We start from the raw sequence: 17,467 nt of genomic DNA, 5'->3' as shown, positions 1-17,467 counted from the left end.
AACTTCTTGTTGCCTCCAGGATCCAATACAAAGTGCTTTGGCATTCAAAGCTCTTTATAACCTACTTTCCTCCTACCTTCCCAACAGTCTTATTATATTTTAATCCCTGATACACATTCTTGGATCCAAGTAACAAAGGCCTCTTTAGTCTTTCATGAACAAGACACTCTATCTCAGCTCTGGGCATTTTCTCTGGCTGTCCTCCACGCTTAGAATGTTCTCCCACCTGCACTTCAACTAGTATCTACTTGACTTCCTTTAAGTTCTTAATAAAATTTTATTTTTTACTGGAGGCCTTCCCCAAACCCTAAATCCAGTGCATTCCCCTTGATAATTATTTCCCATATATCCTATATATAGCTTGCTTTATATATATTTGATTGGATGTTGTCTCCTTGTTAGATTGCAAACTTCTTGAAATTAGGGATTATTTTTTGCTTCTTCTTCTTTTTTTTTTTTTTTTAATCTCCAGTGCTTAGCACACTACCTGGCACATGATAGGTAAATAATAAATGTTTGCTGATTGATTAATCTTAGGCACTGAAGAATTTAATTTTCATTTCTTCAGTATCTCTGATGTGGACATTCCCACCCCAGTGCATACTGCAACCCATCTCTATGCTCTCATTCTCTTTAATTTGTATCCATGAGTTTTTAAAGATAATCAATCATCAGATCCCAAGGTAGTTCCTGGGGCAGAATCCAAGTTTCTGGCAGGGAGTAGATAGAGATGACATCTGGTTTGGAGCTGAAGGGTAAGAAAGAAGGGAGGATAAGACTCCAAAAATGACTCTGATAAAAATTAAACTGTACTAAGTGTGTAGGAGAGGCTCAAGAAGAGTGCTATGTGAAATCTGAGGTGGCTGAGATGATTTTGAATGCAAGAATAGGAGAGTGCTCAGGGGCTGATTAGGGCGGTAAATATAAGCATTTGTTAAACATCAGTACATGTAATTAATTCAGCTGAAGAAAAAGAAAGTTTTAACATGGAAAAATGGCAAGTGGAGTGGGGAGACACATATTAGTTATAGTTAGATTGAAACAGGTCTACAGGCAGAAGATAAGATGATACTTAGTACAAATGTAGCTGAAATGTTTGAATGGGAAAAGCATAAGATACATTGGAATGGTACAATAGAGCTAGCTTGTGGCAGGCCTTGAATATTAGAATAAGGAATTTATGTTTTATGCAGCAGATGATGGGTAGTCACTGACATTTTTGAACAGCAGTGTAGGGAACTTAGGAGTTCATTAGGAAAATAACAGGCAGCAAAATGAAAGAGGTTGGAGAGAATAGACAGGAGACCTGTTAGGAGGATTTTTACAATAATCCAGTCAAGAGGATCTGACCAAAGTTAAGTATAGTGGGAATGGAAAAGAGGGAACAAATGTGAGAAATACCAAACGTCACGTGTGGTGGAGGGTGAAGACTGAAAAGAAGGCCATTAGACTTGGCAATAAGTTTTGATAAAGTGGTGATGGGAAGGAAGAAAACCAAGAGAAGAGCAGGAAATGCAAAGTTTAATTCAAGATTTCAAGCCTGGAATGTCATTAGGAGACATTAGGAAGAATGATAAATTTTGGAGAAAATATCATGATTTCATTTGGGGACATACTGGATTTGAGATGTTCATAGGGCATTTGGAAATATAGTGGGCCCATTTAGCTGTGTCAGGGGCAAGAAAAAAATCAGAGATAAAACTGTTCCTAGAATCTTCTAGCTCTTCTGTGGATAGAGTGCTAGGTCTGAAGTCAGGAAGATCTGAGTTTCTGTCTCAGATTCTTACAATCTGTGTGACCCTGAGCAAATCACTTAATCTTAATTTCTTATCTGTGAAGTAAGCTGTAGAAGGAAGTGGTAAACCACACCATTGTCTTTGCCAAGAAAACCCCCAATGGGGTTACAAAGAGTTGGATAAGACTAAACAACAACTTCCTAACTCCTGGCCTAGTACGCTAACCACTATATCACCTAGCTGCACCATTAACACCCATTACATGCAAGGCATTGAAGTAGACTCCTGGGATAGAAAGAAAATATTGAAACAATAATTTTCCTCAAAGATCTTATATTCTACATGGAGAAATAAAGCTTGTAAGTACATAAAAATGTCTAATAAAAAGACAAAGAGATGAGAGATGGCATGTATGTGTGGGAACACAGTTATAGGAATATTTGAAGAGTAAAAGAACATAATCAGTTGAGAGAACATGGAAAACTATATGAAGGAGGGGACAATTTAGCCGAGACTTGAGAATAAAGATTCTGAAAGGCAGAAATGATTCAATTTATTACGGGTTTGGACACAACTTGTTTGAATGAATGTACAAAAGTAGGAACAACTAGTAGTCCAATTTGCCTGAAAAGAAAGTACATGCAATGATATGTGAAATATGACTGGGAAAGTAGTTGTTGCCACATTGTTAAGGACTTAGAGTATCAGACTGATTGCTTTTAATCGTATCCTACAAACAAGGCTCTTGAACAGTAGAAAGACATAGCAATCTTATCCCTTATTAAAATTACTTTTGCAATTGTGTGAAAAATTGAATTAGGTGCCTTAAGGTTTACAAAACATATTTCTTACCTTCTAGAGAAAATACTATCTTCATTCTACACATAAAGAAACTGAGGTTCAGATTGATTAAATGATTATATGGCACTAAGGGTCTACTATTTGAGAGGGACTGTGGAAGGTCTCAGAATACACAGAATAAAGGCATCAAGCCCAGACAAACTTTATCCCAGAAAACTGAAAAAAAAAAGGGGGGGGGGAAGGGAGGAAGAGGAAGCCTCAATTTCTTAATTTGTGAAAAGAAGGTGTTTATTCACTAGATCTCTAAATTCCCTGACAGCTCTAAATCTAGGATACTAGGTCTGCTGAATCATTGCCAGTGATCTTTGAATAATTGTGAAGAATTAGGAGACACCTCAGGACAGAGACAGGCAACATTTGTTCTGATTTTCCAAAAGAAGGAAAATCCTTGAACTATAGGCCAATAACTTCATTTTTTGGCAAATTTCTAGAATCCATTATTAAAGGGATAATTTACAAATCTTCAGAAAGGGAAGTGGCAACCACCAAAGCCAGTATGGGTTCATCCAGAACAGCTCATACCAGACTAATCTCATTTCCTTTTTTTTTGACAGAGTTACTAGACTGGTAGATGAGGAGAATATAATTAGGCATAGTATAACTGGATTTTAGAAAGGCATCTGACAAAGTCTCTCATGATATCCTTCTAAAACGAGATTGAGAGATAAAGGATAAATAAGAGCACAATTATGAATTTTTGGAGGCATCTGAACAATCAAACCCAAAGAATGGTGATTAATGATTTACTCAAGTGGGATGAGATTTCTAGAATTCTTCAGTTATTATTAATCTTATCTTGTTCAACATTTTTACTGACTTATAAGAACATATATAGATGGCATGTTTTATTAAATTATTAGCTATCAGGGAAAGCATTGCTAATATATACACACACACACACACATATATATATATATACATCTATAAAATGTGGACATATCTATACACCTATACATATATCTATACATATATAAAGTTGAGATAAAAGAGGCAAAGTAAGTATACATATGAAATGTACATGCAGATGTATTTAGGTATAGGTGTAGATACACATAAATAAACATATGTACGCAAGCATATACATATACATGCACACATATGTGTATGAGTATAGTGTATGTAACCAAGATTAAAAAGAGGCAATTTATTTCAGTGAGGGAAAAATTGATGTGTTTGTGATTAGAATTTAGATTCAAATCTTAGCTGATACACCCTGTGTAATCTTAGGCCCCTTCTTTAACCCTCTCCTTGTCTCCTTGTCTATAATAGGAAGTTCTTGGATTAGATCAGGAGTCCTTAACCTAGGATTTATGAACTTTTTTTCCCTGAGTCAATTGGGATTAAATGACTTGCCCAGGGTCACACAGCTAGGATGTGTTAAGTGTCTGAGACTAGATTGAAACTCAGGTCATCCTGATTTCAAGGCTGATTCTCTATCCACTGTGCCCCCTATGAACTTATTTTTTAAAATATCTAAATTCAACATACTATATTTTTTAGTTTATGCATTTAAGCCATTATTCTGAGAAGAGGTTCACAGACTTCACCAGATAGCCAAAGGGGTCTAGGCTACACAAAAGATTATCTTTTGCAGTTCTAAATTGATGATGACCTTAAGATTCTGACAGGGTAGAATGAAAGGCTAAAACTAATAAAATATAATTTAATAAAGATAATTACATGGGTTCTATAGAGATTATTAAAAAGTAACTGTACAAGTATTGGTTGGAAGAAGTATGACTGGACAACAATTCATGCAAAAAACACATGGGTTTACTGGACAGCAAACTCAATAGGAATGAACAATGTAGTACAACAATCAATAAAGCTAATCCAATCTAATTCAATTCAATTCAACAAACATTTATTCTAACAATCTGAGATCCCAGAAATAGAAATGGCTTTTAGACTGAGGGAAATTATAGCCATAGTTTCTTTTGTACTTAGCTCTGGTCAGATCATCTCTGGAATATTGTATTCAGTTTTGAGTGCCATGTTTTAGGAAGCAGAAACAAATTTTTATAGATTCAGAGGAAGTCCGAGACTGATGATTGGCATTAAAAGCTATGTACATGAGAATCAATTGAAGGAACTGGAGGTGCTTAGAGCTTTTAGGGGTGGGGAGAGGCATGAGCCCAATCTTCTAATATTCAAAAGACTAACACATAGAAAGAGAGATTAATGTTTTACTTTTCTCCAGAGGAAAGAAGCAATAGGCTGAAGTTAGAGGGGCATATTTTAATTGGATAAAATTAACAATTGTTTGGAAGGGGAATAGGCTGCCTTAGTTGTCCAACACTTAAGATCTCCAGGAATTTGGATGTCAACTGACCAGAAATATTGTACAGCAGAGTTATTGTTCAGATACTGATTAGACTAGATAATCTTTGAGGTAGCTACATGCTACTGTGCATACAGTGTTGACTATGGAAGACATGAGATCAAAACTTGTCTCAGATGTTTCCTAGCTATGTAACCCTGGGTAAGAAACAACATTTGTCTGCCTCAGCTTCCTCAAGAGTAAAATAAGAACTGTTACCACTTACCTCCCAGTATTCTTGTGAAGATTAAATGAAATAATTCTTGTAAGATATCTGGCATACAACAGGTGCATAATAAATGTATTTTCCTTCCTTTTTCAACTGAGATTCTATGATTTGCAAAATGTTAGGTTGGAACTCTAGGGAAGTCCATGTTAAAAATAGGTTTAAGAGTCACCTACTTAAATTCAGTAATATAAGGCATGGGAGTTATGAAATACCAGGGAGATAATGTAGAAAGAAGAGTGTGAAAAATACGATATTTGAAGGTACACTTGTGTTTAAGGATTATTAGAAGCCAGACAAAATACAAAATGTGGATAGAGAAAATTGGGGATCTGGTGTCAGAGGATCTGAATGTGTATTAGCATTCTATCACTTATTACTTTTGTGACCTTGGGCAAGTCATTTAATCTCAGTTTCTTCATTTATAAAAGGACCAAGTGACTTCTCAGGTTGCTTTGCTAAGGAAAAGGAGATGAATCTGGAAATATATCAACCACCACTGAGGGGTTGAGGATGAAGGCTAAAATGAAACAAAGCATTTAGATTTGAGAGAAAACTAATTTCCATATGCATTAGTTTTTCTAGTGAACCAAACCAGCATTTCCATTCCAGTTTTTTTTCTGTCCTGTTCCTTGCCTTTTCTTTCATGTCTATACTCAATAATTTCTTTTCAAAAACCCAAATCTATGATTTTTTTAACCTACCTAAATTACCCCAGTCTCTCTGCTGACCCTTGAATGTACAATTTCTATTAAGAAATCTTCAACTAGATGTCCAATTGTTGTTGTTCAGTCAGTTTAAGTTATATCTAACTCTTTTTGACCCAGTTTGGGGTTTTCCTGGCAAAGATAATGGAATGATTTGATATTTCCTTCTCCAGCTCATTTTACAGATGAGGAAACTGAGGCAAACAGGATTAAGTGACTTAACCAAGATCATACTGCTAGTATCTAATGTCATATTTCATTTAAGGAAGATAAGTCTTCCAGGCCCTGTACTCTATTTACCACATCATCTAGCTACCCTAACATATCCAATAACTCAATATTTCCAAAATGAAATTATCTTATTCCAAACCCTCTATTCTTCCTTCTTCTCTGTCGAGGGCAACTCCATTCACCCTTTCTTTCAGGTTTACAACCTAATGGTCAGGAGTCCAAAAGGACTCCTCATTCTCACTCCATCCTCAACATCCAGTCTGTAGCTAAGTACTATCGATTTCACCTTTATTTCACCTTTTAACATCCTTCAAATATGCCCCCTTTTCCTTCCATAACACTGCCAGCCCCCTACTGAAGGACCTTATCACTTCATGAGACTATTGCAATTGTCTATCTGTCTGTCTCAAGGCTTTCCCCACAACAATCCATCCTCCATCCAAGAGATGCAATCATATCACCTCCTGCTTGATAAATTCCAGTGGCTTCTTATTGCCTCCAAGATCAAATACAAAATGCTTGTCTCCTTCTACCTTTCCAGTCTCCTCACACCTTATTCTATGACACATACTCTTTGATCCAGTGATACTGACCTTCTGGTTGTTCAGGAACAAGACATTTCATCTTTCTGCTATGGGCATCTTTTTTCCTAGTTGTCTCCCACGCTTTGAACATTCTCCCTTCTTTGATCTAATTATTGACCTCTTTAAACTCAAGTCCCAACTAAAATCCCACCCTCTATAGGGAGTTTTCCCTAACCCTTCTTAATTTTTGTTCTTCTCCTCAATTAACCACCTTTTATTTATTCTATGTATTTTTTTGCATGATGTCCTCCCCGTTGGATTCTAAATCCTTTGATGGCAGGGACCATTTTTGGTCTCTTTTTATATACCCAGTGCCTGGGCATAGTAGGAGCTTAATAAATGTTTATTGACTGATCTTCTTTCTCCATTTTTCTATTTTCTTCAAGGAGCTAATATGGTCACAAGCCTGAGGTTTGGTGGCCCATTCATTCAGCCATTTCAAGGTGTCCAATCTGCCCAAGTTTGGAGCAAAACAACGGGGAAGCTGTTGGCGTCAAGGTTTGCTTGTTTCAGTGAAGTAAATAATTCCTTTGGCTACAACTTTTCAGGAAGCCAATTCTAACCAGAATCGATAAGACTTCAAAAGACTCAGTTTGGGGCACAATCACATCTTAAAAAACAACAAACGAACACAGGAGAAGAAATTAGCCTGTTAAATAGGGGAATGCCCAGGAGGCCCAAACATGGACAGGAGTCTAAGTGATAGGCAACCAAACCTTAGGAGCGGTGGGAAACAGCCCCACAGCAATGACAGTACAGTTTGAGTAAGGCCGGGCCTATGGAATTCTCCCCCAAAATCGCTATTCGGGACAGCTGCTCCAAAGACAGGCAATCCCGAGCAAAGGGAGCAGTTAGTGTTCAGTCAGTTTGGTTGGAATGTCAAGTTTGTGAGGAGGAACAAAGCTGTAAAAACAAATCTGGAGTGGTGACTACGCCCCCTCCCCCACAAAGCGCTTCCCATTTCGAAGGTGGTCCTTGGGGGTCGGGTCTAAAAGGAGCTACAGCCTAAAAGGGCCTGGTTTTCCGGGGCCAGTGCTGCGCTCCTTAGGCAGGCTGAGTTAGAGGGAGATGCCCGCGTCGCCCAAGCAGGGAGAGATTGTGCAGGCTGCTGCCCAGGGCATGGCAGCTGCAGGACGCATTTTTGGAACCGGGCTCCCAGCTGCCCGACTCCCTCGACGCCCCGCAGGAGGAGAAAGGGAGGGAGGGAGGGCTTGTCGGGGCGTGGCGGCTGGAGAAAGGCAGCCCCTAAAGACCCCGGCCCCGCCCGTCTGAGTCACAGACCCCGGCCCTCCAGCTGCGCTCCCCGCCCCCGGCGGGAGGAGCTCAGGAGACCGCCGGGCAGAGCACTAGGGGCGGAGGGAGGGAGGACGGCACAAACAGAACGAAACCAGATCAGAGCGGGCCGGGGCCCGAGCATCTCAAGGGGCTATGGGGGAGGGCGTGATGGTGACTGAAGCCGCGGAGCGCGGCCCGGTGCATGCGGTGACCGTGGTGACGCTTCTGGAGAAGCTGAACACCATGCTGGAGGCGGTGCGGGAGCGCCAAGGAGGCCTGGCCCGGAGACAGGGCGGCCTGACGGGCACCGTGCGCCGCATCCAGAGCGGCCTGGACAAGCTCAGCGGCACCTACGGGGCCACCAGCAGCACGCTAGCCCAGCTGCTGGACGAGGCCGAGAACGTCAGCACGGACGCCCACGCCGCCCGCGAGCGCGCCGTCTGCCGCGAGCTCCAGGTGCAGCGGCTCGAGGCCAACCACGAGCTGCTGGTCGCCCGCGGCAAGATGCACGTCCAGCTCTTCAAGGTCAGTGATGCACCCAGCGCAGGCCCAAAACCCAGTCCCTCGGGGCACACCCCCTGCTGCCTGGGACCGCACCTACATTCCTGGCCCGGCCGCGGGGCCCCAGAAGTGCAGCTTCAGGCCGCACCCTTGCTTACGTCACCATCCGAGGTCCCGCCCACATGCCCACGACCGAGTAGCCACTCCCGCCTCTCCTGCCCCTCCCATACCCGTACAGAAACTCCACGTTGGCATCGAGTGAACCCGAAGCAGATAGAGTGCTGGAAAGGACCTTAGGGAGTCTCGGAGTGCAGAGCCCTAGTTTTACAGATGAGGAACAGCCCCAGAGAGAGGCGAGCCAAAGGCAGGCAGCTAGCTCTCCACTCCCTCCTTGGCTCAGTGCTTTCCCCCCAACATCAGAGCTTCTTTTTACCTGAGGGTCCCAGACTTTGCCTATGGATGGATTTAAGGAGAGTAATCAACTTGAATAGGAAAGAAATTAAATTAGATTATATGGTTTCTTTTATAATCCTTCGTGTTTTCTAAAACATTCAGGAAAATGAACTTCCACAGACACACAAGTGTCCACGCTAGATAAAAGATGGAGTCCTTTTCCACAGTGTTATTCATGTCTGTGGGTGATGGCATCCCCTGGCTTGTATGGGACATAGTCCCCTAACCCCATCCCCCCAACCCGATGTGGAAAAAGTTATGGGAAGGATTATTCTTCTTTCTCAACAAGTATGCTTGGCTATACCGCTGTGGGTAACTTCATAACCCAATACAGATCTTCCTACATTTGACTAATAGGATGATTTGGGTGGACCTTAATGACTTCTAGGCAGTAAGTGAATTTAACTCATAAGGTCTAGTTCCAGCTCATCATAGCTTCATTCACCTTTCCCTAGGTTTCTCCCACCCCTTTCCATCCGTTTCTGGGCCTGTAGAAGCACTGGAGTAGCCTAAGTTATGCTACAAGTATTTTCTGGGCAGAAGTAAGGATTAAGAGAGTTACAAAGGCATATTATTGATGGTGAACTCAGATGGGCAGTCTTGCTTCTGGAAAGTGACACATTAAATAACTATACTAAGACATTGTTTCTGGGGAGATAATGTTCTTTATTTTTCATTTTCAGGAGGAGGCAGAAATCCCAGCCAGAGCTTTTCAGAAGGAGCCAGAATCCATAGGGCTGGAAGAAAAGGAGCTAGGACCAGAGGCCCTAGAAGAACTGGAAGAAGGGGAAAGCTCAGATGAGGAGCCAGTGGAATCCCGAGCCAAACGTCTTCGGCGTACTGGCCTGCAGAAGGTTCAGAGCCTTCGTAGGGCACTGTCCACCCGAAAGAGCAAGGGCCCTGCCCCACCTCCACCCACTCCCACCAAACCTCCCCGACTGGGCCCTAGCCAGGGTGTTGAAAATCAGCCTGAGGTAGGGGTAGTGGTTGAAGCAGAGTCATTGGAGCTAGAGCCACCAAGGAGCCCTGTGGAAAATTCAGAGGCCCCTGAGGCTAGGGAAACCCCAATGCTTCAGATAGAGGGTGCTGCCTAGTGCTCCATCCTGCCTCCCTACTTCTCTGTGCCTTTACCTTGAATGGCACCATCAGTTGCCAAGCAGCAGATCACAGTGACCTATAAAGCACTTAAACCCAAAGAAAGAAAGAACCCTGCCTTTATAGTTCACCTCCCTTCCTAGCTCCTAAATTCAGGTCTTCACTCCAAAGCACTAGTCTAGCCTCAATCCACCCCATTCTAAACCTCAAAGACCAACACTATCCCCCTCCCAAGTGTACTCAAGATTAATAAATTAATTTCACTAACCACAAGTGTCATGTAATTGAAGATTAATACTTCATACAGCCAGGGACCACCTGGGACCACCATCAGAACAGTTTATGATATCCTTTCCTGAAGATCTCTGCAGGCTTTTATCTCTCCTAGGTCTCTGGTCAGGAACTTCAAATCATCAGAGAGAAAAGATGCAATAATGAGAAGGCAACAGGAGTGTAGGGGAAACAAGTGAGCTGTGGCATAGGACCATGACTAAGGGTGTTAGATCATGGAATGAATCAGTATTAGAGTTGAAAAAGGCTGTAAAGGTCATCTGCAACAGCCCATCCCCTTTCCCTCATTTTGCAGATGAAAAAACAGACCTAGTTACATGATTTGCCTAAGATAATTCAGGGAAGGGGCAGCTAGATGGCGTAGTGGATAGAGCACCGGCCCTAAAATCAGGAGGACCTGAGTTCAAATTCCACCTCAGACACTTTACTCTTCCTAGCTGTGTGACCCTGGGCATGTCACTTAACCCCAATTGCCTCAGGGGAAAAAATAAATAAAGATAATGAAGGCAGAAAGAGGTCAAACTGGATTTGAATTCAGCTCCACAGATTCTTAAATCCAGTGTTGTTACCATTACATGATACTGGTAAATAAGGAAAACAGAAAGGAAAAAACACTTGCAATATATGGTAACAGTATGTCATCTGGTAGTAACAGTAGAAGGAAGGCTGGCAAATCAAGATTTGGGATATAGAAGAATAACCATGAAAAAATAACTCTTATTTGATAAGTATTGGCCAATTATTCTAGACCTTGGAGAAGATGGTCTCTATCCTTATGGAGTTTATGTTCTAGTACGGAAGTAAGAGACAGGCACAGATAATTAGAGTACACAATATTACATGTTAAATGGATTAGAGAAGCACAAAACAAAATACCATGTGAGGTCTAAGTGGGAATGACACTAACAAATGGGATTAGAAAAGATTTCGTGAAGGAGATGGCATTAGAGTTGGGTTTGTATAGTAATTCAACAAATTAGGAGGTGGGCATTCTAAGCACAGGAAATGACAAAAATAGACTAGAAATAAGCAGAGTGCCAATCTCAAAGTCGTGAAGAGAAATATATCTTTAAAAAACACAGACTTTAGTTCTAATTACTTTCTTATCATGGAATCTCACACCTAATAGATACTTACAATAGGTTAGTTCATTGCTATGCAAAAGGAAAGATTAGAAGATATCCCTAGAGAACAGGGGACAGGAAAAAAAAAAAAAAAAAAGTAAGAAGCCTGTGGGGGAACCATAGGGAAAGATAATGGAAATGGTCCAAGGGAACAGAAGCCGTTGATGGGACCAGAAGTTTGGCAGGACAGGAGATGAAAGGAGCTGGTTCCAAGATTAGAAGACATGCCTTCTAACTCTTTAGCACTCTTGCCATTACACCAAGCTGTTTTTAGAAAACAAGTCCTAAACTATCCAGGCTGGAGAGATTTCTGGACGTCTCTAGGGAAGAATTTAGGAGGTCCTCAAATAATTTTAAATGAGAGCAATTAAGGTCAGGAGATTTAGAATTTGTGATTTTGCCATTGTACTTCTGGTAGCTCATTGATAAAATTGGGTATGGAGAACGGAGAGTGAGAGGATGCTACCAATCATAGTATTTTCCCCATCCCTAATAATTTCTCATTAGATGTGTGATCCCAGAGACATTTCCCCACCTATAAAAGCTACCTAACCTTGAGAAAAGTAAAATAAAATCCATGAGATCCCTAAGTACAAGTAGAAATTTAATGTGCAGATTTTCAGACTATTCCAATTCACTTGAAAGCTACTATCTTCTAGCCTTCCCTAAAAGGATTGTCTTTACAAAACTACAAAATTCCAGTGGATCGGGGCATAGAAGTTAGCTAGACTATTGTGTCCTAACCCACAATATGCTGTAGATCGGAGGGAAAATCTAAGTACTTTCCAGATATCCTCTCTGTTCTTTCAACTGTCATTTGTCTTCCCTGGCAGGGGAGGAAGAGGGAGGTAGGATGGTGTGATGGAGAACATGTTGGATACAGGATCAGAAGATGTGGATTTAAATCCTAACCTGCTTTTTCTTGTGAGACGGATTATTAGACGTGTTGTTGGGCAGACTACATTCTGAGTTGTGTGTTTAGTTCTGTCTACCTCATTTTAGGAAGGATTTGATAAGCTGAAGTGCCCAGGACAGTGAAAACACAATTCCATTCATTGGTTTGTTGAAAGAAGTCAACAAGCAATAAGCACCACTAAGCGCTTAATATTAAACACTAGAAATACAAGTATGAACAAAAAGATAATATTTGCCTTCAGAACTTACATAGGATAGACTACTTTCAAGATGTGAAAGCCAGGGATGAAGAAAGCTTCCAGGGTGAAGAGCTTGGAATATTCAGACTGGAGAAAAGATTGGGGAAGGGGGAGAAGACCTGACATCTGTCTTCATACATTTGAAGGAATGTCATAGAATTGGAATTAAACTTTTTTTTTTTTTTTTTTTTACTTGATGTGAAAAGGCAGAAATGGGGACAAAGCATGAAATTTGCAAGTGTATAGATTTTTAGCTTGACAAAAGGAAAACTTAACCATTAGCACTGTTCAAAAGTACAATTATGGGGTGGGGCAGTGGAGAGAGTGATCTTGATTTTGGAGACAGGAGAACTGGATTCAGATATAGGTTCTAAATGTTTATCTTCTATGTGACTTTGGGCAAGTCAGTGATCCTCTTTGGGCCTCAGTTTCGCCCTGTAAAATGAAGAAGCTGCATTAGAATCTGGTCTCTCATATTGCTTTCATCTCTAAATTTATGGCCCCATTCTCCTTTCTAGCCCCTAAAAAGAAGGAAGCACCATGGAATTTAAAACTTAACCTTGAATGTTCCTCAAAATCTATCCTAACATTCTTAGTGAGGTCTGTTCCGGTTTTTCAGAGTTTCAGAATTCTGAATTGATTCAGGATCCCAGAAAGAAAAGTTTAGAAATGGAAGGCAGTGACAGTAATCACAGCAAGCACAGATTTATTGCCAGAAGCCATTACTCCAATCCAGACTGCTCAGTAGAATTTTCTTTCCTATATAGGGCAAGAAGGAGACAGTCCTGATTCCCATGATTTCTGGTGCCCAATCACTTGGTTCCTATCCCTTAATCTCTTTGGCAGAGAAATATTTTTTCCAGTTCCTAAGTATTTTGTATTATGTTATTTAAATTTATAAGTTTTTTTTTCAAAATATATGCAAGGATAGTTTTCAACATTCACCCTTGCAAAACCTTGTGTTTCAAATTTTTCTCCCTCCCTCTCCAGCTCTCTGCTCCCCTAGATAGCAAGCAATCCAATATAGGTTAAACATGTATACTTCTTCTAAACATATATCCATATTTATCATACTGCACAAGGAAAAATCAGATCAAAAAGGGGGAGGGAATGAGAAAGAAAAAAAAAACCAAGAAAACAAATAACAAAAGGTGAAAATACTATGCTGTAATTCACATTTAGTCTCCATGGAACTCTCTGTAGATGGCTCTTTCCATCACAAGTCTATTGGAATTACCTTGAATCACTTCATTGTTGAAAAAAGCCAAATCTTTTACAACTGATCATGACATAATCTTATTGCTGTGCACTGTGTTCTCTTAGTTCTACTCACTTCACTTAGTATTAGTTCATGGAAGACTCACCAAGCCTTTCTGAAATCAGCCTGTTCATCATTTTTTATAGAACAATAATATTCCATAACATATATATATATATATATATATCATAACTTATTTAGTTATTTCCCAACTGATGGGCATCCGCTTGCCACTACACAAAGGGCTGCTACAAACATTTTTGCACATGTGGATTCTTTCCTCTATTTTAATGATTTCTTTGGGATACAGATCCAGTGGAGATACTTCTAGATCAAAGAGTATACACAGCCCTTTGGGCATAGTTCCAAATCGCTCTCCAGAATGATTGGATCTGTTGCCAACTCTACCAACAATGTATTAGTATCCCAGTTTTCCCACATCCCTTCCAACATTTTTCATCACGACAGAGAAATATCCTGATTCAATAGAATTAAGACCTGGGGAAGCTCTTAAGTTAGAGAGACAAAATCACCCACCACATTCCAGGCAATCCCAAGTCATCGTATCTTGTCATTGGACTTTAATGACTCTGGAGGAGAAAGTGAAGTGGACAGCTTCGCCCAGCTCTGCCTCACTTAAATCCAATTCATGGATTGACATGTCATTGGTTTTCTTCAAGAACAAATGATCATCAATTACATCACCTCTAGACATATTGCAAGGAACCTTAACCTTGTAAATTACTAATCAATAGCTTAAGCCAAAAAATATAATTCACAGAATAATTCTCTGGACTTCTGAGTTGTTCTACAACTGTTCTATAGATGAAGAGACACAAGGAAGCACCTACATTTTAGGGACATCTATTAACCTATAAGCACCATGATTTCCAGGCTCAAGCTTTTTTCTTGATTCTTACAATGCTAACACCACATCAGAGTTTCAGATCTCCCTCCTTGCTCCTTGCATGGAGGAAGCTAGGTGGTAAAATGAAAGTGCCCTGGACCTAGGGACAAAAAGACATGAGTTCAGTAAAACCTCAGATGCTTTCTGGCTGTGTGACCTTGGGCAAATTATTTAATCTGGAGGAGATTAATGGAGGTACCAATAGTATCTCCCTCTCTGATTATTGTGAGGACCAAATCAGATAATATTTATAAGAGTTTAGCAAAGTACTTGGCATATCGTTGTCACTGTAGAAGTGCTAACTATTATAATAAAAATTATTAATTATCCTTGTTTCTGAACATTCTTTCCCAAAACTTATCTCTCCCATTCTCATTCAGAGCTTTTCTCAGATTCATCTTTCTGGAATCTACCCAGAGTAGGTCTGGGGGAAGATCACACCACCCCCAAACACCTGCTTCAAACAACTGCCTCTCCCCAAAACAAGACTCCCAAAAAAGAAATAGAAAAGAAGGGAAGGGCAGAAAAAATTCAGCACTCCCTATACTATATTACATGCGTAGGCATAGTGATGAGCACTTCTGTGATATTTGCAGGCTTGCTCTAACGCACATATGAGATCTATGCTACCTTACATGAGTCATGGATATCCCTACATGGCTAATTCCAAATGGAGATCAAACTTTTCTCTGTAAGAATCTGGAAAATGTGGGGAAACTCAGAAGATATTGGCTCCTATTGAAATTTTAATTAAAAAACTTAAATAGCTCATTAAGTTAAGATAAATTGAATAACTCATTAAAGCAATTAAGCTCTTGGCATTTAGGAACTTATTCAGTCTCTACAACAAGCCTGTAAAATGTGTACTGCAGATATAATCATTCCTATTTTACAGAGCTAGAAACTGAGGCTTAAGTCAATTGCCTATGATTAAAAAGAGTTAGTGGAGCAAAGAAGGAAACAAACATTTAAGTCTCTGGTATGTGCTGCCTGCTCTAAAATCTTTTGTCTTTTGAGCTTTACAACCACCCTATGAGACAGATCTGATTATTACCCCCATTTTACAGTTATAAAAGCTGAGGCAGACTGAAATTGAATGCCTTGTTTTGAGCTATACATCTAGGAAATATCTGTGACTAAATTTGAACTCAGGTCTTTGTGTCAGAACCAGTGCTGCATTCCCTGCACTCATAAAGATACTTTGGTGAGTACCAAAGGCAGAAATCAAATTTCTGTCTCTTTGAACTCTAAACCACTAGGTTTTTCTGCTAGCCCATGCTACCTGATACAGTGGAGAAAGTGCCAGGCTTGGAGTCATGAAGACTTACTTTCTGAGCTCAAATATAGTCTCAGATATATACTAGCTATGTGATCCTGGACAAATCATTTAACCCTGTTTGCCTCAGTTTCCTCATCTGTAAAGTGGGATGGAGGAAGAACTGACAAACTCCTCCAGTATTTTTGTCAAGAAAACTCTAATTGAGGTTCAGAAGAATTGGACATGACTAAAATAAGTGAACAACAAAAATGCTGCCTTCTAAACTTTGGGATGCCAATATTTGTGTTCAGTGATTTGTCTGCTATCTACCACTCACATTCACTCTACTGACTGTAAGGGAAAGGAAAGAGAGATGAAAGGATAATTTACTCATGTATTTTTTGTGGACCGTTGCAGGTAATAAGTAGTTGTAATTGTTATTCCTTAAAAAATAAAAATCATATAACTACAAAAGAAACCAGTTACAATATAATATAGTTATCCAAAATACTAAACTAAACTAAACTGGTACAACTAAAAAAAGTTTGTGGGCTTCGGGTTAAGAACTCCTGCCTTAATGAGTCATGGGTAACATGAGATATGTTAAGGAGAAGCTTATTCTTCTTCAGGAAGAGGAGTGGTCTTGGGAGGAAGCAGGAGGTTGCTATCATTCATCCAGTTTGGGGAGGTATCCAGAGTGGTAAAGAGGCTTGCCCAGCTTCTTAGTGGCAGAGCTGAGATTCAGACTCAAATACTGAGATTCTAAGTTTACTCTTTGCACTGTATTATTGTGCCTTCTTGTTACTAGTACTCTGCCTTGCTTTATGGAACCTTATGAGGAAACTAAATGCTTCAGTCCTCCAGATACTGTAATCCTTACTTAAGAGCCCAAAACCTCAGGCACCAACTCTGGAAGCCAAGGTCATATTCCAAGGGTGACTTACTTTCTGAGTGTGTGTAATCCCCATCTCTATTCAGTAATGAGTGAAAGAAATCTGGCTCTGAATACGTTTGGACTGCCAGCTGGACAAAACCAGCCTCTAACCAGCGGATGACTAGAACTGAACCAAACGGGCTGGAAGTCAAACCGGAGCTTGATTTCAAAGTGAGGGAAATGGCTTGTAAGTGAGGACACGTGTTCTGGGCCTGCCCCTAGTGGGGAGACCAGCTTTAATGTGGGAAAATCTTATTACTTATTTTTATTATCTTATTACTTATGCCCATGTACAGTGAGCCATGGCCCTGACGATGAGGGGTAGCAGCAATAATGAGACAAGTTTGATTTATAGCAGGACTTCTTTCCTGGAACATGGGTATTTGTGTGAGCTTGTCTGAACACCTGGTTCTGGTCAAAGCTATACAATAATCATGTGATTTTTTTTTCCTGAGGTAATTGGGGTCAAATGACTTGCTCAGGGTTACACAGTTAGGAAATATTAAGTGTCTGAGGCCAGATTTGAACTCAAGTCCTTCTGACTTCAGGGAT

General features: G+C 40.3%; 1 protein-coding gene across 1 annotated transcript; it reads left to right on the top strand.

Moving 5' to 3' along the window:
• The first annotated feature begins 7,979 nt into the window (after nt 1–7,979).
• On the top strand, nt 7,980–10,257 carry CAVIN3 (caveolae associated protein 3). Its single transcript, XM_074305032.1, has 2 exons — nt 7,980–8,465; nt 9,578–10,257. The coding sequence occupies exons 1-2, from the start codon at nt 8,094–8,096 to the stop codon at nt 9,986–9,988; spliced, it is 783 nt and encodes a 260-aa protein (XP_074161133.1). The 5' UTR covers nt 7,980–8,093; the 3' UTR covers nt 9,989–10,257.
• The last annotated feature ends 7,210 nt before the right edge of the window (nt 10,258–17,467 follow it).

This window comes from Sminthopsis crassicaudata, chromosome 3 (assembly GCF_048593235.1).
Source record: "Sminthopsis crassicaudata isolate SCR6 chromosome 3, ASM4859323v1, whole genome shotgun sequence".
NCBI lineage: Eukaryota > Metazoa > Chordata > Mammalia > Dasyuromorphia > Dasyuridae > Sminthopsis > Sminthopsis crassicaudata.
This window is presented reverse-complemented; position numbering and strand designations above follow the sequence as displayed.

Excerpts from the sequence above, each read along its gene's own strand:
- CAVIN3 (XM_074305032.1), top strand. The coding sequence starts at position 8,094 with ATGGGGGAGGGCGTGATGGTGACTGAAGCCGCGGAGCGCGGCCCGGTG. Across the intron at positions 8,466-9,577 it reads TGCACGTCCAGCTCTTCAAG|GAGGAGGCAGAAATCCCAGC; the intron begins GTCAGTGATGCA and ends TTTCATTTTCAG.